This window comes from Heteronotia binoei, chromosome 18, assembly GCF_032191835.1.
Source record: "Heteronotia binoei isolate CCM8104 ecotype False Entrance Well chromosome 18, APGP_CSIRO_Hbin_v1, whole genome shotgun sequence".
NCBI lineage: Eukaryota > Metazoa > Chordata > Lepidosauria > Squamata > Gekkonidae > Heteronotia > Heteronotia binoei.
The window spans coordinates 10,205,455-10,227,901 of record NC_083240.1 but is presented as its reverse complement, the minus strand read 5'-3'; the positions used below and the strand labels follow the sequence as shown (position 1 = coordinate 10,227,901).

Below are 22,447 nucleotides of genomic sequence, written 5' to 3'. Positions count from 1 at the left end.
ATCAGCATGCTGGAGTGGTTAAAATGTCAGACTAGGATCTGGGAAACCCAGGTTCAAATACCCACTGTGTCATGAAAACTTGAGAGCCAGTTTGGTGCAGTGGTGAAGTGTGGGGTCTCTAATCTGGAAGAACCGGGCTAGATTCCCCACTCCTCCACTTGTACCTGCTGGAGTAGCCTTGGGTTAGCCGTAGTGCTCGCAGCGTTGTCCTGGAAAGGGCAGCTGCCGTGAGAAGAAGAAAAAGAAGAACTGCAGATTTATACCCCACCCTTCTCTCTGAATCAGAGTCTCAAAGCGGCTTACAATCTCCTATATCTTCTCCCGCCACAACAGACACCCTGTGAGGTGGGTGGGGCTGAGAGGGCTCTCACAACAGCTGCCCTTTCAAGGACAACCTCTGCCAGAGGTATGAGTAACCCAAGGCCATTCCAGCAACTGCAAATGGAGGAGTGGGGAATCAAACCCAGTTCTCCCAGATAAGAGTCCACGCATTTAACCACTATACCAAACTGAGAGCCCTCTCAGCCCCACCCACCTCACAGGGTGTCTGTTGTGGGAAGGAAGATAAAGGAGGTTGTGAGCCACCCTGAGATTCAGAGTGGGGGGTGGGATATAAATCCAATATCATCATCATCATAATCTTCTCCTTCTTCCTGGGTGACCTTGAGCTGGTCACACGCTCTTAGCCTTGGGGAGGTTGGGGGGGGGGGGGCAAGCCACAAAGCCAAGTGAAACCAGTGGGCGTGTCACATTTCTGGCAGTCATTGTGGTGTAGAGATGAAGGATGTCAGCCTAGTATCTAGAAGTCCCTGTTAAAATTCACTTTATTGATTTTAGCCCAGTTTTCCAGCCTGTCAAGGTCATCCTGTATCCTGTTTCTGTCTTCTTCTGTGAATTTGTTTATAAAATTCCAATATTGAATATTTAGAAATTTTTGTGGAATGTCCCTTTTTGACAAAGGCTGTGAAACAGGTGTGGCAGAAGTCGACAACCTGTCCAAGGAAATCGCAGCAGAAAAATTCCAGGAATTTATTGTCCTACGTATTTATATTGACTTTTGCAACGGGAAGAAAGCATCAAGGATACCTCCATTCCAGTGTTCCCTCTAAGCTGAGTTAGCGTGAGCTAGCTCACAGATTTTTAGCCTCCAGCTCACACCTTTTCGTCTTAGCTCAGGAAAAATGGCCCCAGAGCGCAATAATTTATGCAGTGGCTCACAAACTTTAATGCCAGTAGCTCACATAGTAGAATTTTTGCTCACAAGACTCTCCAGCCTAAAGGGAACATTGGTCCATTCATTCACGTTGGAGAACAAGATTGATACTTCGTGTGTGGACTTTACTGGGGACTTGTTTCTTATTGGTTATTGTTTATTATATTGATTATCACGCTATATTAGTTGTTGCGTCACTATAACCTATTGGTTTAGTTGCCCCGTGGCGCAGAGTGGTAAAGCTGCAGTACTGCAGTCGGAGCCCTCTGCTCACGACCTGAATTCGATCCCAGCGGAAGCTGGTTCAGGTAGCCGGCTCCAGGTTGACTCAGCCTTCCATCCTTTCGCGGTCAGTCAAACGAGTCCCCAGCTTGCTGGGGGGAAAGTGTAGATGACCGGGGAAGGCAATGGCAAACCACCCTGTAAAAAGTCTGCCGTGAAAACGTTGTGAAAGCAACGTCACCCCAGTGTCGAAAACGACTGGTGCTTGCACAGGGGACTAGCTTTTTTTTTTTAACCTATTGGTGGTGTATATCTTCGAATCTTCGGAGTGACTTCTCTCGATTGTAAACCCCCTGGAGGTTGGCAACCCTAATTACTTTATTTCTCCTGTGGTGGGCTCCTCAGCAGGAGGACTCTGAGGCAAGCTGCAGAAGAGGCTATTGGTATTCATCTGGGGGGCAAAGAGTACCACGTAGCACGGCTGGTAATAGCAGGAGCCAAAAATGGCAAAGATGCTCGCCAGCCCCGCGAACACCTGGAACAAGGAGACGTATTTTCCTTGGGATGTGGCATAGGTGGGCACGAAGAGGGTCCAGATGATGAGGATCAAGACCACGGTGAAGCCGATGGCTTTGGTGGCTCTGCTCTGAGCCTGCTGGGAGCTGCTTCCCCAAAAGGAGCAGATGCAGCAAACGAAAGCGAGGCAATAGCTGTAAACGAGGAGCAGGCCGAATCCCGGGAAAGAAACGTCTTGGCATTGCAGCAGGATGGTCTTCTCCACGTCGGTGTTCTCCTCCAAGGACGGAGGGTCCCAGAGATACCAGAAGACGCAGAGAAGGCTCTGAGCGGCGGTGTTGAGGAGGACGCACAGAGCCAGCGAATGTCTCCTCAGCAAAGCGCTCTTCAGGGATTGGTGGAGCCCCGAGCATTGCACCGCCTTCCCGAGTAACGTCGCCAAGCTGACGGTGAGGCTGATGAAGAAGAAAGGCTGCCGCACCCTGCAGACCAGGGTGGAGGGCTCGACGGTGAAGAAGAAGAAGCTGCCGCAGAGGCCGGCCGAAGAGAGGATGATCAGGAAAGTAGGGAAGGTGCCGATATAGCGCATGACTGGGGTGCTCCTGTACTTGGCGAAAATGCCGGCGATGGCGGCCATCTGGGCCAAGGCCAACATAGTCAGAGCCAGCATGATGAGGGGAAGTAGGTCGGTCACTTCCAGGTACTCGATCATCCTATCCTGGCAGGTACTGTTCTCCTTGAGGAACCATTGGTGTTTGGGACACTGGGTACATTCGCTTGGATCTAGGCAGGAAAGTCATGGGTTAGGCAGGAAAGGACCGTGAAGGTACAGGAGAGGTTCACAGGGGCATACAAAGAAGGTCATTGAGCCAGAATTGCCCGTTGCAACCCTGGCACAGGCAAGTCCCAGCCCAGGGTTCCTTAGATCTGTTGATGAAATGGCACTTCTAGGGCAGCGGTCCCCAACCTTTTTGGCAGCAGGGAACGGTTTTGTGAAAGGCAATTTTTCCAGGGACCGGGGCGTGGGTGGGGGGCAATGGTTTCAGGATGATACAATTGTGCACTTTATTTCTATTAGTCTGGTGTGGTGGTTGTGCAGACTCTTATCTGGGAGAACCGGGTTAGATTCCCCCCAGTCTTCCACTTGCAGCCGCTGCAATGGCCTTAGGTCAGCCATAGCTCTCGCAGGAGTTGTCCTTGAACGGGCAGCTTCTGGGAGAGCTCTCTCAGCCCCACCTACCTCACAGGGTGTCTGTTGTGGGGGAGGAAGGTAAAGGAGATGGTGAGCCACTCTGAGACTCTGAAAATTGGAGTGGAAGGCAGGAAATACATCCAATGTTGTCTTATTATTATTATTGCTGCGTTGTAATATATAATGAAATAATTATTCAACTCACGGCCCGGTTGCTAACAGGCCACGGACCGGGGGTTGGGGACCCCTGTTCTAGGGGGGTAAAGCTAATGGTGGAACTTGTTGAAAGACATCACTACCGTATTGCGCAGGCAAGGGTAGGTAGATGGCTCAGGTCTTAATATTTTAAGAATTCTGTACCTCACCCTTCATAACCTGAAGGAGTCTCAGAGCAGCTTACAATCTCCTTCCCTTTCTTTCCCCACAGCAGACACCCTGTGAGATAGTTGAGACTGAGAGAGCTCTGACAGAAACTGCTCGAGGGAACAGCTCGGAGAGAACTGTGACTGGAAGTGGGGAATCAAACCCGATTCTCCAGTCTGCACTCTTAACCATTACACACCTGGCTCTCTGAAAATGGCTGCCCCAGGCTGCTGTTATCCTCATGTTTACAGCATTGCCAACTTCTAGGTGGGGCCTGAAGATCTGGAATTACAACTGATATCCAGATGACAGATGTCCCCTGGAGGAAGTGGCTGCTTTGAAGGGTGGATTCTTAAGGTATGGCACCCTTCTGAGATCCCACTCAATGGCAATATACCTGGCTGAGGCCCCTTCCCTCCTCAAATGCCACTGTTCCTGGGCTGCAGCCCCCAAATCTCCAGGTATTTCCCAGCCCATAGCTGGCAACTCAACTAGTGAGCCAGGGATGGCGTGTATCTTTTAGTATTTTCGCTTGACTCTTTTGCTCTGCTAGCAACTGAAAAGAGGAAAGGGCAGGTGTAGGGATTAGAATAGTGTACTAGGACTTGGGAGAGCTGGGTTCAAATCCTCACTCAGTTCTGAATCCCATTGGGTGACTCTGGCCCAGTAACTCTTTCTCAGCCTAATCCACCTCCCTGGCTGGTTGTGAGGAGGGGAAGAATGGTCTACACCAGGGGTGTCACAACGTGTGGCCCGTGGGCCGGATCAGGCCCCCAGAGGGCTTCTATCAGGCCCCCAAGCAGCTGGCTATCATCTGCATCCTTCTCCTTCTCTCTTGCTTCCTTCTGCATCACAGCTTGCTTTGCCAAGATTTTTCAATTGTTCAGGAGCTATAGAGCAAAGCCTCTGTTTTCTTCATTGTCTGAGGCTCCTCTCTTGGGAGAGGAAGGGGGGGAGAAATCATGAGCTTGCTTTGATACTGACCATGATATTGCAAGAGTAGTAATACTTTAAGCATGTTTTATTTTATGTTTTTTTTAAAAAAAATAATCTTTAATTGTGTTTGTGTCCTTTATAAAGTTTATATCTCTGCTACCTGGCATTACATTTTATGACACATGGGGCCCGGTCTGACAAGATCTCATTTATGTCTGATCCAGCCTTCATAACAAATGAATTCGACACCCCTGGTCTATGCCTTTCCTTTGAGGAAGGGCAGGATAAAAATATTATCAAATCTCTGTCCCTCACGCAGCGGTTTTCTGCGTGAGGAGAATTATGTTTGTTCATGGAACCCTTCCCTAATCCTAAAATGAAGACTTAATTGACACTGAGGTGGTAAAACTGTTTTGGGGGCAGACGACTTTGGGATAAAACAGCGAGGGGGGAATTCGGTCTCGGAATCTGAGGTCAGCTGCAAATTTGAGGTCAGCTGAGATCTGTGTGAAGCGGGGCCTTTTCAAGTCTGGAGCTTTGGAGCGCCTCCCGCCATGAAATCCGCCTTATTCCCAAATGCGTACTTTAGAGTAGCTTGCTAAATGGTGGTTTCCAGAACCTGCCTCTTGGTGTAGCTGCTGTCTCATTGATATTCTGTGTGTGTGTGTGTGTGTTTTTAAAAGCTGTATGGTTTTTCTTTATGTTGCTTTCTGAAAGACAAAGCAGGCTTCTTGGAAATATTAAATAACTGTGAGCCTCTAGCTGCAGTTTCAGCTGGTACAGTCCTGAGGTAATTGATTAGCTCAATGAGACTGAGGTGAAAGAGCTTGAATGTACATTGGAGGAGGAGGAAGGGGAGTTGGTTCTTGTACCCCACTTTCCACTACCTGAAGGAGTCTCAGAGTGGCTTACAATCTCCTTCCTTTCCTCTCCCCACAAAAGACACCCTGTGAGCAGTGTTCCCTCGAAGCTGAGTTAGTGTGAGCCAGCTCAGTTTTTTTAGCCTCTGGCCCACAAATTTTTGTCTGAGCTCAGGGAAAATGACACCACAGCAAACTAATTTATGCAGTAGCTCACAAATTTAATGCCAGTAACTCACGAAGTAGAATTTTTGCTCAAAAGACTCCACAGCTTAGAGGCAACACTGCCTGTGAGGTAGGTGGGACTGAGAGTGCTCTACGAGAACTGTGACTGACCAGCTGGCAGCATGTGGAAGAGGAGCGAGGAATCAAGCCCTGTTCTCCAGATTAGAGTCCGCCATTCTTAACCACTACACCAAATTGCCTCTCAACATGCAGCCAGGCCCCGATGCTTGAGAAGACACCATCCTTCATCTGCAGTTGAGGAATGAAGACTTCCTGGAGAGCTGACCAACCAGACACCATTTTGAATATTCTCAGTGGCCAGACCTTGGTTACTTGAGTTTATATTGGATATCCAGTGGCTGCTACCTGAGGAAACTTCGGCATCTGTATTGAACATCCTTGGATAAGAGTCCACAACACCTTCGCTGGTGCCTACTATGTGTTTTTAGAAAGTGGGTGGGGCTGTTAGCCAGCAAGGCTTCTAATTGGCCACTGAAGATTTCATTGGCTGTGCAGACTTTTAAAAACATGGCTTGGGCAACAGCTGTCAACATGGCACAGGCAAAGTAAGCTACGGCAGCCATTTTGTGGCTGGCTCCCATCTCCTGCGGCAGCCATTTTGTAGCTGTGCCCACTACGCTTGTGTGAGAATTCTTAAAGTGTTCACAGGTTCAAAGAGATTGGGGACCCCTGTCCTACGAGGTTTGATTTTCATCTTTGACATCTCCTGTGACAACATAGAGTACACGTATTTTATGTTTGATGCCTTATGAGATGTTTACGGTAACCCAAAAGGGTCAGGTAAGCATTTGAATTTCAACTGAGAAAACAAGATTACTTTGGAACTAGGTGGAGTTTTAATCCCATCCAGCAGGGATGTGCTTGGTTTATAGATCCAGCTCACCGTTTTTGTCCTGGAAGGAATCTGGTGGACAGTCCTCACACTGATAGCAGCAGTTGTGTTCGCCTCTTAGATGCCTCTTCTGACTCGGCTTGCAGTCCTGTGAACATCTGGATGTGGGGGCCTTTAATAGGAGGGGGGAAATTAAATTTTTACAAACTGTGGGGAAAGGGATCCAGGTGGGCAGCTGTGTTGGTCTGAAGCAGTAGAAGAAGAAGAAGAAGATATTGGATTTATATCCCACCCTCCACTCCGAAGAGTCTCAGAGCGGCTCACAATCTCCTTTATCTTCCTCCCCCACAACAGACACCCTGTGAGGTGGGTGGGGCTGGAGAGGGCTCTCACAGCAGCTGCCCTTTCAAGGACAACCTCTGCCAGAGCTATGGCTGACCCAAGGCCATGCTAGCAGGTGCAAGTGGAGGAGTGGGGAATCAAACCCGGTTCTCCCAGATAAGAGTCCGCGCACTTCACCACTACACCAAACTGGCTCTCCAAACCACTACACCAAACTGGAACAAAGCAGGAGTCAAGGAGCACCTTTAAGACCAACAAAGTTTGATTCAGAACATAAGCTTTCGTATGCAGGCGTACTTCTTCAGACGAGGGGATAAGGTCTGAAGAAGTATGACTGCATACAGACGCTTACGTTCTGAATAAAACTTGGTGGATCTTAAAGGTGCTACTTGACTCCTGCTTTGTGGGGAAAGGGGAAGATTGGGCGGTTAGACGTTTCACATGCAAAGAGAGGGACGGTCTTGTAACCCCCTTCCCAGTTCTCAAAAGGATTATTACCCCCCCCCACATACAATATGGCAAATTGCTAAAGGGTGACCTCTGCCAGCTGGAATTGTTTACTGTCCAGTTGCCGAAATTCAAGCCAGTGTGATGTGGTGAGATATGGGATGGGGTGGGAACTCAGCAGGGTGTAATTCCATACAGTCCACCTTCCAAAGCAGCCAGTTATAGGGAGGGGCCATGGCTCAGTGGCAGAGCATCTGCTCGGCATGCAGAAGGTTCCAGGCTCAATCCCCGGCATCTCCAGTTAAAAGGATCGGGGGGCAGGTGATGTGAAACACCTCTGACTGAGACTCTGGAGAGCCACTGACAGTCTGAATAGACAATACCGGCTTTGATGGAGCAGTGGTCTGATTCAGTATAAGGCAGTGCCCTGTGTTCATGTGTTCATTTTCTCAAAGGGAATTGATCTATGTCGTCTGGATACCAGTTGCAATTCCAGAAGATTTCCAGGCACCACCTGCAGGGCTGGCAACCGTAGGACCTCATTTGATTTTTAATTGGTGCACAACCTGATCACCCATGCCCACACACACGCACCCAAAATGGGGGACTTCCTTGTGAGTACGAACCTTTTTATCTCTCGTGTGCCACTGGATCTTCGATTCGTTCACGGTGAGCTTACGTAGCAAAGCATCGTAGCTGCCAATGGAGACATGCTCAGAGTCACCGGTTGCATTCCAGCTCCAGAGAATCAGGTTGTAGCCTGTTGGAGGATTGCCCTTTTTATTGAAATAAACCGGCTGCGATTCGACAGTGAAGTTGACTTTGGCTATTTCTGCCACCAGCTGTGAGAGACGTGGAGAATCCAGAAGTTGCAGTTAATGGAAATCGCAGAGAGAGGCGTAATTCTCGCCTGTTAAATCTTAACGGGGAAACTCATTCTGTTTTCTGCATCTTGCTTCAGCTGTTTTGCAAAATGTGGACCAGGAAGTCAGTAGGAATGCCAGCCTCCAGGTGGGACCTAGGGATCGTCTGGAATTACAGCGCATCTCCAGATTACAGAGATCAGTGCCACTGGAAAATGCTTTGGAGGGTGGACTCTGTGGCGTTATATCCGCAGACGTCCCTGTCCTCTCTAGGCCCCATTCTCATGTATCCAGCCTTATCCTAACCTGGAGCTGGTGTGGCAGAACCGGCCTGATTCTGCCTTCAGACCCGGTCCCGTCAACTCCCTTTTGAGTTGCCAACTCCTGGAGGGAGCTTATCTTCTTCCCGCCACTAGGGCACGCTGCCACCACCTGCTCAATTTAAAGGTTCCTGACTGAGAGGAACAGGACTCCCAATCCCCCCTTTTGCCAGTTCTGAGGCCGGGCCTCAAGGTCCTCTGCCAACCCAGCACCTGGTTAACCCAGAGACCAAAGTCCTTCTTTGGGAGACCCCTGAAGGATTGGCACCCTTGCCAACTGTATGCCTTCCCTGGACTCCCCTCTGGCAGTAGCATGGTCTAAGGCGGTTGGGGAAACTAGGTGGTACAGAGGGACTCCAGATTATAATAAAACATTTATTTAAAACGTACAACTATATACAGTAGGGTTGCCAAGTCCAATTCAAGAAATATCTGGGGACTTTGGGAGTGGAGCCAGGAGACTTTGGGGGTGGAGCCAGGAGACATTGGGGTGGAGCCAAGATCAAGGCTGTGACAAGCATAATTGAACTCCAAAGGGAGTTCTGGCCATCACATTTAAAGGGACAGCACACCTTTTCAATTCCATAGGAAATAATGAAGGATAGGGGCACCTTCTTTTGGGGCTCATAGAATTGGACCCCCCTGGTCCAAATGTTTTGAAACTTGGGGGGTATTTTGGGGAGAGGCACTAGATGCTATACTGAAAATTTGGTGCCTCTACCCCAAAATACAGCCCCCCCCAGACACCCAGAGACCTGCAGATCAATTCTCCATGATTTTCTATGGGAATAAACCTCCATAGGGAATAATAGAGTTCCCAGCAGACATTTCCCTCCCCTCCCCCCGCTTTCTGACGACCCTGAAGCGGGGGGAGGACCTCCAAACCGGGGGATCCCCTGCCCCCACCTGGGGATTGGCAACCCTAATATACAGGCATTATAAAACTGTGAACCGAAGAACTAAATCAAACTAGGGGGAAACGCTGCTTCTTTCCCTACTATACAACTGGCCCTGACCACAGCATCCAGAACCCACTCACCCATCTCCAAGACTCAAATCAAACTCCTTTTCCCTTCCAAAACCTATAATATAAAACCTAGTTCCCGTCCAGGAACCGGTTTTCCCTCCTGCAGCCTTCTGGGAGACCAACCTGAAAGACTTCCTGTCTCTTTAGGAGACCTCCTCAGAAGTGATGCTTCCAAACAGGAGGGGAGAGGGAAGGAGGAAGGGACTAGGCCAAAGCCTTGCCTAGAGTTTTATAGACTCCTCTAGCCAACTCCCAGACAAGCACAGGCCTTAAATGGTGTGTCTCCACAGCTGGCAACCCTATCTCCCATCCCCTACTGGTAGCCAGGGGGACCTGGCAACTCTAGAAGTAAAATATGCTGATCTGCTCCTAAACGTATTTTCAAATGCTGGGTTTCCTATTGGCAGAGGTAGCCAAATTTGCTTAAAGTAAGAGCCACATATAGGATTGCCAATCCCCAGGTGGGGGCAGGGGATCCCCCACTTTGGAGGCCCTCCCCCCGCTTCAGGGTCATCAGAAAGCAGCCGGGGTGTGTGTGAGGGAAATGTCTGCTGGGCACTTGGTTATTCCCTATGAAGACCGATTCCCATAGGGTATTACAGAGAATTGATCCATGAGTATCTGGGGCTCTTGGAGGGCTATGTTTTGAGGCAGAGGCACCAATTTTGCAGCATAGCATCCAGTGCCTCTCCCCAGACTACCCTCCAAGTTTCAAAAGGATTGGACCAAGGGGTCCAATTCTATGAACCCCAAAAGAAGGTGCCCCTATTCTTCATTATTTCCAGTGGAGGGAAGGCATTTAAAAGGTGTGTGGTCCCTTTAAATGTGATGGCCAGAACTCCCTTTGGAGTTCAGTTATGCTTGTCACAGCCTTGCTCTGGGCTCCACCCCCAAAGTCTTCTGGCTTCACACCCAAAGTCCCCAGATATTTCTTGAATTGGACTTGGCAACCTTAGCCACATAAGAATAAACATCAGATGCTTAAGAGCTGCAAGACATGACCCTCAAATGTTTGTGAGGAAGGAAGGAAGGAAAATAGATGGGAGGCGGGAGGGAGAGGTGGAAATAAAGTAACTTTAAATGCATTCTACAAGCTGCCAGTTGACTTGGCTTGGAGAAGTGATTTAATGCACAGCAGCCCCCAGTCTTCCTTGGTGGGCTCCCATCCAAATACTGCTCACCAGGGCTTTTTTTTTGTAGAAAAAGCCCAGCAGGAACTCATTTGCATATTAGGCCACACCCCCCATGACACCAAGCCAGCCAGAACTGCGTTCCTGTGTGTTCCAGCTGAACAAAAGCGCTGATCATGGCAAAGCCCATTTCGCTTTCAAGCTCTTATGGGCTATTCAGGCTATGTCGGAATCTATGCTTAGCTTCGTTTGATTGATTAGAATTCACTTGAAATTCTAACATGATTTGAAGAACGGGCTCTGCTTTCCCTACACTAGGCATAACGTCATCCAGGGCTTTTTTTGTTGTTGCAGGAACTCCTTTGCGTCTTAGGCCACTCCCCCCAATGTAGCCAATTTTCCTGGAGCTTACAGTAGGCCCCGTAATAAGAACCCTGTAAGCACTTCGATTGGCTACATCAGGGGTGTGTGGCCTAATATGCAAAGGAGTTCCTGCTACAAAAAAGCCTTGACATCATTCATTGGGCCTGCTTCCACCAGCCATTGTGATCAGATCAAAGCAACAACAGCTCACACAGGGTGTCGTGCAATGCTGTCCTTTGGGTGAACGCTCGCTCACCTGCCAAGGGTAGACTTCTCGATCCATGTTGCATTTCTGGCTTGTAGCATTGCACTGGAGCAGCTGGTGCAGTGCGTGAGCGATGGCATAGACGGCTTTGTAAGTGTTGAACGTTGCATGGTACTTTTTAGTGTAATAGAGGATGGTCGAGAGGTTGGCAAGGGTCAGGTTGCCACATTCAGGACACTGTTTGTGTTGCCCGGTGGCGATAGAGCTATTCTGGTCTTGCTCAGAACCCACTAGGATACGTCGTATATACTCTGAGAAGCCAGGCATTCTCCCGCTTTTCACCCCCATCCCAATAATGGTACCCACGCTGGCCACGTTTGGAATGAGTCGAATGGCAGCTGAGGTTGCCCAGCACTCGCTGGCGATCCACACTTTGCCCGTGACACCTCTCTCAACCGCAACCGTCATCAGCTCCGTGACTCTGTTGGGTTGCGCAAAGACCACCGTGGTGTTGATGGCGGCTTCCACCAATTGGCTGGTTATAGTGATCAGCTGCTTCCACCTCTCTCTTTGCGTCTGGGCGCTCGGGAGGATGGCTTCGTACGCGACGCACGTCTCCCTGGTAAGGGCCAGCTGCACAAAGAGCTCCAGGGCCCGGCGGCCGTACTCGTCATCGGACGCCAAGGCGGCCACCCAGTTCCAGTGGAATTTGCGCAGGAGCTGGACCATGGCTTCCACCTGGTGCCTGTCGCTGGGGACGGTGCGAAAAAAGGAAGGGTACAGTTCTTTGTTGCTCAGCTGTTCGGTGGTGCTTGTGGGGCTGATCTGGAGGGAGGGAGAAAAGACGCCGGTCTATAGGTTTCCTATATTAAAATACCTTTTATTGAACACTTGGCAGGGAAATATGTTGCCGAAGGCTTTCACGGCCGGAATCCATTGGTTGTTGTAGATTTTCCGGGCTGTTTGGCTGTTGTCTTGGCATTGTGAGACCTGACGTTTCCACAGCAACGATGACTGGCATCCTTAGAGGTGTAACCCAGAAAACGAGTTCTCTCTGGGTCAAATTGAGAAGAAGATGGGAGGCAGGGCTCTTTTTCCAGCAGGAGCTCCTCTGCATATTAGGCCACGCCCCCTGATGTAGCCAATCCTCCAAGAGCTTAGAGGGCTCTTAGTACAGGGCCTACTGTAAGTAGGGTGGCCAGACCGTCCCGGTCTCCCGGGACATTCCCGGATCTGGCCACCCAATCCCGGATCCCGGGCTGCCTATACCGGGACCATTAAAGGTCCCGGTTTAGGCAGCCCCGGAGCCGGTGGGCCGCGGGCGCCGGCGGGGAAGGCGGCGAGGGAGGGAGGGAGGGAGCGTCCCTGCGCCTGCGCAGGGCCCCTGCGCAGGCGCAGGGACGCTCCCTCCCTCCCTCGCCGCCTTCCCCGCCCGCGCGCGGGGCCCGGCGGCAGTGGTGGAGGCGTCTCCGTGGCCTCCGCTGGTCGCTCGAAGCCCTCCAGAGACTCTGGAGGGCCTCCAGCGACCAGCGGAGGCCGCGGAGAGGCCGCGGGGCACCCGGCCCTGGTCCCGGAAGGCCTTCCAGAGCCTCTGGAAGGCCTTCCGGGACCAGCGCCGGCCAGCGAAGGCTTCCCCGCGGCCTCCGCTGGTCCCTGGAGGCCCCCCAGAGTCTCTGGAGGGCCTCCAGGGACCAGCGGAGGCCGCGGGGAAGCCGCGGGGCACCCGGCGCTGGTCCCGGAAGGCCTTCCAGAGCCTCTGGAAGGCCTTCCGGGACCAGCGCCGGCCAGCGAAGGCTTCCCCGCGGCCTCCGCTGGTCCCTGGAGGCCCCCCAGAGTCTCTGGAGGGCCTCCAGGGACCAGCGGAGGCCGCGGGGAAGCCGCGGGGCACCCGGCGCTGGTCCCGGAAGGCCTTCCAGAGCCTCTGGAAGGCCTTCGGGAACCAGCGCCGGCCAGCGAAGGCTTCCCCGCGGCCTCCGCTGGTCCCTGGAGGCCCTCCAGAGACTCTGGAGGGCCTCCAGGGACCAGCGGAGGCCGCGGGGAGGCCGCGGGGCACCCGGCGCTGGTCCCGGAAGGCCTTCCAGAGGCTCTGGAAGGCCTTCCGGGACCAGCGCCGGCCAGCGAAGGCTTCCCCGCGGCCTCCGCTGGTCCCTGGAGGCCCTCCAGAGTCTCTGGAGGGCCTCCAGGGACCAGCGGAGGCCGCGGGGAGGCCGCGGGGCACCCGGCGCTGGTCCCGGAAGGCCTTCCAGAGGCTCTGGAAGGCCTTCCGGGACCAGCGCCGGCCAGCGAAGGCTTCCCCGCGGCCTCCGCTGGTCCCTGGAGGGCCTCCAGGGACCAGCGGAGGCCGCGGGGAGGCCGCGGGGCACCCGGCGCTGGTCCCGGAAGGCCTTCCAGAGGCTCTGGAAGGCCTTCCGGGACCAGCGCCGGCCAGCGAAGGCTTCCCCGCGGCCTCCGCTGGTCCCTGGAGGCCCTCCAGAGTCTCTGGAGGGCCTCCAGGGACCAGCGGAGGCCGCGGGGAAGCCGCGGGGCACCCGGCGCTGGTCCCTGGAGGCCTCCAGAGGCCAGCGCCGGCAGCTCCCTCCCTCCCTCGCCGCGAGGCCGCCGCCGGAGGACCCCCCGCCGCCACCGCCGCTGGACTCCGCCGCCCTGGAATAAGGTAAGGGGGCCGAAAGCGGGGGTGGGGGGCGGGGGGCGGCCTTCCTTTCTTCCCTCCCTCCTCCCTCCCTCCCTTCCTTCCTTTCTTCCTTCCTTCCTTCCCTCACTCCCTTCCCTTCCTTCCCTCCCTCCCTCCTCCCTTCCTTCCTTCCTTCCCTCCCTCCCTCCCTCCCCCCTTCCTTCCTTCCCTCCCTCCCCCCTTCCTTCCTTCCTTCCCTCCCTCCCTCCTCCCTTCCTTCCTTCCTTCCCTCCCTCCCTCCCCCCTTCCTTCCTTCCTTCCTTCCCTCCCTCCCTCCCCCTTCCTTCCTTCCTTCCTTCCCTCCTTCCTTCCTTCCCTCCCTTCCTTCCTCCCTCCCTTTCCTCCCTTCCTTCCTTCTCTCCCTCCCTTCTTCCTTTCTTCCCTTCTTCCCTCCCTCCCTTTCTCCCTTCCTTCCTTCCTTCCCTCCCTCCCTCCTTATGTTCTTATGTGACAGGGCTTCTCTTATGTTGTTATGTGACGCAGAGTGTTGGACTGGATGGGCCACTGGCCTGATCCAACAGGGCTTCTCTTATGTTGTTATGTGACGCAGAGTGTTGGACTGGATGGGCCACTGGCCTGATCCAACAGGGCTTCTCTTATGTTGTTATGTGACGCAGAGTGTTGGACTGGATGGGCCACTGGCCTGATCCAACAGGGCTTCTCTTATGTTGTTATGTGACGCAGAGTGTTGGACTGGATGGGCCACTGGCCTGATCCAACAGGGCTTCTCTTATGTTGTTATGTGACGCAGAGTGTTGGACTGGATGGGCCACTGGCCTGATCCAACAGGGCTTCTCTTATGTTGTTATGTGACGCAGAGTGTTGGACTGGATGGGCCACTGGCCTGATCCAACAGGGCTTCTCTTATGTTGTTATGTGACGCAGAGTGTTGGACTGGATGGGCCACTGGCCTGATCCAACAGGGCTTCTCTTATGTTGTTATGTGACGCAGAGTGTTGGACTGGATGGGCCACTGGCCTGATCCAACAGGGCTTCTCTTATGTTGTTATGTGACGCAGAGTGTTGGACTGGATGGGCCACTGGCCTGATCCAACAGGGCTTCTCTTATGTTGTTATGTGACGCAGAGTGTTGGACTGGATGGGCCACTGGCCTGATCCAACAGGGCTTCTCTCATGTTCTTATGTGACACAGAGTGTTGGACTGGATGGGCCACTGGCCTGATCCAACAGGGCTTCTCTTATGTTCTTATGTGACACAGAGTGTTGGACTGGATGGGCTTGAATGGACTTGAAGGGCTGTCATATAGAGGATGGTGCGAAATTGTTTTCTGTGACCCCCGAAGGTAGGACCAGAACCAATGGGTTGAAATTAAATCAAAAGAGTTTCCAGCTCAACATTAGGGAGAACTTCCTGACCGTTAGAGTGATTCCTCAGTGGAACAGGCTTCCTCGGGAGGTGGTGGGCTCTCCTTTCTTGGAGGTTTTTAAACAGAGGCTAGATGGCCATCTGACAGCGATGAAGATCTTGTGAATTTAGAGGGAGGTGTTTGTGAGTTTCTTGCATTGTGCAGGGGGTTGGACTAGATGACCCTAGAGGTTCCCTTCCAACTCTATGATTCTATGACATTTATTCTACGTGGCTCTTAGGTTAAGCAAGTTTAGCCACCCCTAGATTAAAAGGTCCTGGGTTCTAGTGAGACTGGCTCCTGGTATTTAAAGTGCTTGCCAACGACTAACTGGAAATATCGGCAACCCTTCAGACCGGCTTGACCCATCCGACAGTCATTTTTTCCTACCTGAGGGATGGAAAGAAAATTCAAGAGCCGGGATAGCACCACGCTCAGCTCTGAACTGTCTGGACCCACGACGGCAATGACGTAGGGCTTGTAATCGATGTAATTGCACTGGACTTCAAGGCCACCGTTTCCGGGGTATTTGGAAAGGAAGGCAACTGCCGGCTTGGTAGCCACGACCACGTTGTCGCAGGTGTTGTGGATTTCGTAGCCAAGCTGGACGCCGGGCAGCAGGGCGGTGGAGTTGTTGATTTCGTCAATCGCGAAGCGCATGGCGAGGTGCCTTTGGTAGCCATGTGTGTAGAAGCTAGAAACAGGATGGTCGGTGGCGGATAATGAAATTTCAGTCAGTAGATTACAAGTTGTAATGCCAACAGAGATGATTCAAATATGCACTGCTGAGGGGGGGGACTGTATGGTCTCAGTAAAGCACCTTAGAACTTGCTGTCTGTGAAGGGAGAGGTTGTGCCAGAACAGGACTGGATCGGCATGTTTTTTGAAGGGGGGGGGGCAAAATTTAAAAATGACTCCCCCTAATGGGCCATTCTGTCTTATGGTCCCATAGAATACAATGGACTCCATATCCAGTTTGACGCCCCCCCTCCGTTGGTGCCCGGGGCAAGCACCCCCTCTGCCCACCCACCCCCGATCTGGCCCTGCGCCAGAAAACACAAGCTGGTATCTTTCTGGCGTGTGCGACGCAATGACATCACCCGGAAGTGATGTCATCGCACTGGCGACGTCCCTGTGCGGCCGCTGTAGCCGTTTCTGGGAAAACTTGTCGTTTCCAGGGAAACTAGGGTTGCCAATCCCCAGGTGGGGGCAGGGGATCCCCCCCGGTTTGGAAACCCTCCCCCCGCTTCAGGGTCGTCAGAAAGCGGGGGGAGGGGAGGGAATGTCTGCTAGGAACTCTATTATTCCCATAGAAAATCATGGAGAATTGATCCGCGGGTATCTGGGGCTCTGGGGGGGCTGTGTTTTGGGGTAGAGGCACCAAATTTTCATTATAGCATCTAGTACCTCTCCCCAAAATACCCCCCAAGTTTCAAAAAGATTGGACCAGGGGGTCCAATTGTATGAGCCCCCAAAGAAGGTGCCCCTATCTTTCATTATTTCATATGGAAGGAAGGCATTGAAAAGGTGTGCCGCCCCTTTAAATGTGATGGCCAGAACTCCCTTTGGAGTTCAATGATGCTTGTCACAGCCTTGATCTTGGCTCCACCCCCAAAGTCTCCTGGCCCCACCCCCAAAGTCCCCAGATATTTCTTGAATTGGACTTGGCAACCCTAAGGGAAACCATAGTTTTCCGGATGCTCTAGCCATTTGGGAGGGGGAAACTCTATGGGGATCCGCCCAGACCGGGGGCTTGGCAACCCTATCCTCTCCTGAGAAGAATGTAACCTCAGCTAAGCAATTTGGAAGCAATTTCCCATAAACTGAAAGAAAGTTTGAATCCTGGGTGACAAACTTTACATTCTAATTGAAGTGGTACAGTCCCACCATTTTATACCTACCTATCTACCTACCTGTCTATCTATCTAATCTTAGGGTTGGCCAAACTGCAGCTCAGGAGCCACATGTGGTTCTTTCACACATATTCTGTGACTCTCAAAGCCCCCACTGCCTCATCAACCAGCCCCCACTGCCTCATCAGCCAGTTTGGTGTAGTGGTTAACTGCGCGGACTCTTATCTGGGAGAACCAGGTTTGATTCCCCACTCCTGTTGGTGGGGAGGAAGGTAAAGGAGATTGTGAGCCGCTCTGAGACTCTTCGGAGTGGAGGGCGGGATATAAATCCAATATCTTCATCTTCTTCTTCCTCCACTTGCAGCTGCTGGAATGACCTTGAGTCAGCCATAGCTCTTGCAGAGTTGTCCTTGAAAGAGCAGCTGCTGTAAAAGTACTCTCAGCCCCACCTACCTCACAGGGTGTTTGTTGTGAGGGGGAAGGTAGAGGAGATTGTGACCGCTCTGAGACTCAGAGTATAAGAAGAAGAAGAAGAAGAAGATACTGGATACTGAGCCACTTGTGGAAGGGCGGGATACAAATCCCAAATAAATAAAAATAAATAAATATCCCGCCCTCCACTCCAAAGAGTCTCAGAGCGGCTCACAATCTCCTTTACCTTCCTCCCCCACAACAGACACCCTGTGAGGTGGGTGGGGCTGGAGAGGGCTCTCACAGCAGCTGCCCTTTCAAGGACAACCTCTGCCAGAGCTATGGCTGACCCAAGGCCATGCTAGCAGGTGCAAGTGGAGGAGTGGGGAATCAAACCCGGTTCTCCCAGATAAGAGTCCGCACACTTAACCACTACACCAAACTGGCGGGATATAAATCCAAAATCATCATCATCTTCTTGGGGAAGGGATTTCGCTCTTAAAATCACTTCTCCAAGCCAAGCCAGCTGGTGGTTCGGAGAATGCATTTCAAATTGCTTTCTTTCCACCTTTCTCTCCCTCCCCCATCATCTTCCTTCCTTCCCTTGTGACTCTCAAAAATCTGATGTTAATTCTATGTGGCTCTTGTGTTAAGCAAGCTTGGCCACCCCTGATCTATCCCCATCAAGGTGCAGTGGGCTCTACAGTGTTTTCAAAGCAGGAGACATTCAGAAGAGATTTGCCATTATACAGCAACTCTGGTATTCCTTGGTGGTCTCCCATCCAAATACTAATTAGGGCTGACCCTGATTAGCTTCTGAGCTCTGACAAGCTCAAGGCTATTCCGTGCTATCCAGGCCCCACCCTTAAGCACCCTGGCATTAGCTCTCTCCAGGGATTTTTTTTTTAAGCAGGAACTCCTTTGCATATTAGGCCTCACACCCCTGTTGCAGCCAATCCTCCAAGAGCTTACAGAGCTCTTGGTACAGGGCCTACTGTAAGCTCCAGGAAGATTGGCTACATCAGAGGGTGTGGCCTAATATGCAAAGGAGTTCCTGCTACGAAGAAAGCCCTGACTCTCCCAAAGAGGCGAGGGAGGTTGAACCAGAGATCATAGGTTAATATGTCAGCAAAATACACCATAGATTTAAACGTGCTTAAGTGAGATGGTGAAGTCCCTCCACCGTGTAGGGACTGTACCATGTCAGTTCTGGACTATGGAACTGGTTCTCCACAAACTGGTTTTAAAAAGTCTATAGTGGTTTATCAACATAATCTAAAGAGAGGGAGCTCCAGGTCTTATTGATGGTTGTGCACATCACACACTTGCGAAGGAGAACAAGCCCACATCTCCAGCCTTTCCTTCCTCTCCTCTCTGATAACAGCTATCGCCCTGCCTGTCTGATCTACAAAGTTGGCCGGGCCTCCCAGCAGACTTGTGGAAGGCTTCTTTGTTTCCAGCTCACCTGTAGCACGTGGGAATCTCTGCCTTGGCCTTGTACCGCACCTTGGAGTGAAACGCGAACAATCCGCCAATCACAAAGTCCCCTGGAGTGCTGAACTGGGCGGCCAAGGAGTTGGTCTTCGCTTCGCTGGGCCCCGTGCAAAGGACAAAAGCGACGAGCTCGAGAAGCAAGCGGGGTTCCATTTTGCCTATGTCGGAAGGGACGTGCCTGTTTAATACCTCGCACTAATTGACGCAGTGTTATCGAGGGCTCAAAGCATTACCTTTTCATCCTTACAAACAACCCTGCAAGGTAATTAAGCATCGTTAGCCCCATATTGCAGAGGGGCTCTGAAATGGGGAGGGGCAGTTGCCTGCCTTAGAAAGTTTGAGGGGGGGGGTGCAAGATGCGAATCAGGGACTTCCTGTTCCATACGATGCGATTTTCAACGCCGACAAGGGCAAAAGGACACCACACTTCGCCCTCTGTAAGATATAAATTGCATGCTCCTGCACTCCATTTGCCTTGGGGCCGTGCAGGGAAGGAAGAAGGGGTTTAACTCTCCATTCGCTTTTGCTACTTGACACCCGGCTGCCTGCTTTACTAGCATTTTAAAGTGGGAACATGCTCGTGTTTTAAAGGATGCGTATTTTTTCCCCCCTTCCAAATGCTAATAAGCAGCTCAGGGGGTGCCATTTTCCAGAATCAAAATCAAGCGTAAGATGAAGAGTTAAACCTCCTCGTTGGTTCCTGCACAGCCTTGAGGCAAATTGAGGCTTCGCAAGCTGCTTACCATAGAGGGGCACGAGATGCACGATCTCTTGTCAAGTCTCCTTGGAGCCCTAAATAATCTTTTGCAATAATAACTATCGTTAACAGCAACAATAATAGGACAAGGTTGAAGCCTGGGACTGACAAAGATTTGAAAGAGCCTTCAGATTTTTAGAACCATGCTTTGAGTTGTCAATTTAATATTCGTGTGACTTTAGCGCAGCAATGTGTTGGACTCGCCTGTAACATGTGGGATTATGCTGCATGCACCGACTGTCAGATTTTTCCACCCCTTCTTTCCGGGCAGTCAGTTATCTGGCACTGGAGGAAGTGGCCATTCTGTGGCTTCTGATATGCCCTAAAGAATCCAACCTCCCCCCCCTTTTGATTCCCCGCTCTTCTACTTGCATCTACTTAGAATGGCCTTGGGTCAGCCATAGCTCTCACAAGAGTTGTCCTTGAAAGCTCAGCTTCTGGGGAGAGCCCTCTCAGCCCCACCTACCTCTGTTGTTGGGGAGGAAGGTCAAGGAGATTGTGAGCTGCTCTGAGATTCAGAGTGTAGGGCGGGGTATAAATCTAATATCATCATCTTCATCTTTGAATACACATTACCAACATCTGTCTTGCTCATCAACGCAAAGAATGCTTGCATTCACCATTAGCCCTGCATAGCCATTCCTCCGCAGAAGTCAGTTCCCCAGAACAAAGGCATCAAGCTTACCTGTACTTTGTTCCCCTTCACTTTACATCCACACCTGTGAGCCCTGCCTTTTCTCTCTTAAGACGGGATTTGTTCTCTTTCATTCTGTCTTCCTTCTTTTCGTGGAACCTGTTCACCAGGGGTTGGGTCCCATTGTTTGGAGAGGATCTCCAACAAACCAGGGCTTTAAAGCCCAGAGATCTCTTCCTTGTTCCGCCTGGCCTCTATCTTTCGAATTTGAATTGCAGCCAGTGGGAAAAAAGAGCCCAGATGATAAATCATGCCAAAGACCCCATTCTAGAGTGAGGCGGGTGGAGAGGATTAAGCTAAGCTATAAACAACAACAACAAAGAAAGTGTGATTTACATGCTGTGCCTGAAACTCCTTGACTGTGGATAAGCCACCTGGCCTGGACCAGGCTCACAAAACAATTGGCCCTCACCCTCCGTTGGCCTTCACAGATTTTCATCAAAGCTTAGCAAAAACAAAATTTTACTAGTAAAAGAACTATTTCCAAAGGGTGGGTGAGAATGAATGAATGAATGAATGAATGAATGAATGAATGAATGAATGAATCTGGTATTTAACATTGCTTTTTGTGTTGGGTTTTTGAGATATGGCAGATCCTAGGGTGGGGATGGGAGGTAGGGTTGGCAGATCCAGGTTGGCAAACTCCTGGAGATTTGAGGGTGGAGCCTGGGGGAGGACAGGGAGCTCAGTAGGCTACAGTACCTTAGAGCACTCCCTCTCTAGGGGAACAGGGCTTTCTTTGAGCAGAGACGCACAGGAACGCAGTTCCAGGCGGCTTGGCATCAGGGGGTGTGGCCTAATATGCAAATGAGTCCAGTCCAGTCCAGTCATTTATTGTAATAAGGCATTGGCTACAAAAATCTCAAGAAAAAAGGAAAGTAAACTAGAAGTTAAAACATGCTAAGTATCGTGTAAGGTATAACAAGGGTATAACCATGGATGCAATACAATGGCAATAAAGATGTAGACATAAATCTGAAAGTTATCCCATCGTATTGCCGCCTTGGCACGTATTTTCTTTGCTGCGAGGGCAAGGGCTGAAACTTTCTGGGAGATATAAGCATCAAAATCAGATAGAAAAAATGCTATTTTTCCCCCCTCAACTGAATAAGCACTTCGGCCTGACAGAATTCCATCTAAAAATTTAGCCCTTGGACTGGTATAGAGTGAACAGAAAAGTAAATAGTGAGGCAAATGAGTTCCTGCTGGGCTTTTTCAACTAAAAAAAAGTCCTGTGTGAAACAATGGGAATGTCAGGGGTGTGGCCTAATATGCAAATGAGTTCCTGCTGGGATTTTCTACCAACCCCCCCCCCCAGGGGAACTGATCTCTGTAGCCTGGAGATAAGAGTGGTATTTAGGGTTATCATCTCTGGGTTGGGAAATTCCCAGAGATTTGGGGGGGGGGGGGGTAGAGCCTGAGGAGGATGGGATTTGGGAAGGGGTGAGACTTCAGTGTGGCATAATGCCGTCAAGTCTGCTTTCCAAAGCAGCTGCTTTCTCCAGGGGAACTGAAGCAGAAGGTCTCCAGCCACCACCTGGAGGTTGGCAACCCTAGTAGCACTCCTTGGTATGAACAAGCTGTGCAGAAGTTGTCCCCATTGTTCATCTGTGAAACATTGAAGGGTATGTCATGGGTGAGGAAAAGGCTACAAGGATGTTCCCGTTTTGATTTTTGACACAAGCTAATCTGAAGCGATCTCAGATCCTTTTGGTAGGTCCTTTGCATGTTCGTTGCGGCTCTAAGAGCATTCCAATTTTAATGGGCAAATAAATATTATTTGCGTTGGGAGCTGCAGTTTCATTTGCATCCCTTCTCTCTCTAGGTTTTCATCTCCTTTGCAAAGAGGACTAGGCAAATTGGAAAACCAATGTGCATTCAAATCTCTGTGGAAAAATACCCCTCATGTATCACACCCTTGAACTCTCTTGAGGCTATAAGTATATATCTGGTTTCAGCCTCACTCTGTGGACAGCGCAATGAGTAGAATATAGAGATTTAGCTTCTCCACACCCAATACGTTTTTTAAAACTGCTATTTTTATTTCTTCTGCCAATATTTTGTGTTACTCTTCCTTCCTCTAAAGGATAATGATGGTGTTACAGAGGTTGTCATGCCACGAC

At 51.1% G+C, this 22,447-nt stretch overlaps 1 protein-coding gene across 1 annotated transcript; it reads right to left on the bottom strand.

The window, feature by feature from the left end:
• Positions 1-1,808: 1,808 nt before the first annotated feature.
• Positions 1,809-19,026, bottom strand: LOC132587325 (taste receptor type 1 member 3-like). Its single transcript, XM_060259602.1, has 6 exons — positions 18,845-19,026; positions 15,506-15,809; positions 11,129-11,902; positions 7,796-8,011; positions 6,432-6,552; positions 1,809-2,734 (listed from the first exon to the last, which is right to left on the bottom strand). The coding sequence occupies exons 1-6, from the start codon at positions 19,024-19,026 to the stop codon at positions 1,809-1,811; spliced, it is 2,523 nt and encodes an 840-aa protein (XP_060115585.1).
• Positions 19,027-22,447: the final 3,421 nt, after the last annotated feature.

Excerpts from the sequence above, each read along its gene's own strand:
- LOC132587325 (XM_060259602.1), bottom strand. The coding sequence starts at position 19,026 with ATGGAACCCCGCTTGCTTCTCGAGCTCGTCGCTTTTGTCCTTTGCACG. Across the intron at positions 11,903-15,505 it reads ATTTTCTTTCCATCCCTCAG|ATCAGCCCCACAAGCACCAC; the intron begins GTAGGAAAAAAT and ends CCCTCCCTCCAG. Across the intron at positions 6,553-7,795 it reads GGCACACGAGAGATAAAAAG|GCCCCCACATCCAGATGTTC; the intron begins GTTCGTACTCAC and ends CTCCTATTAAAG.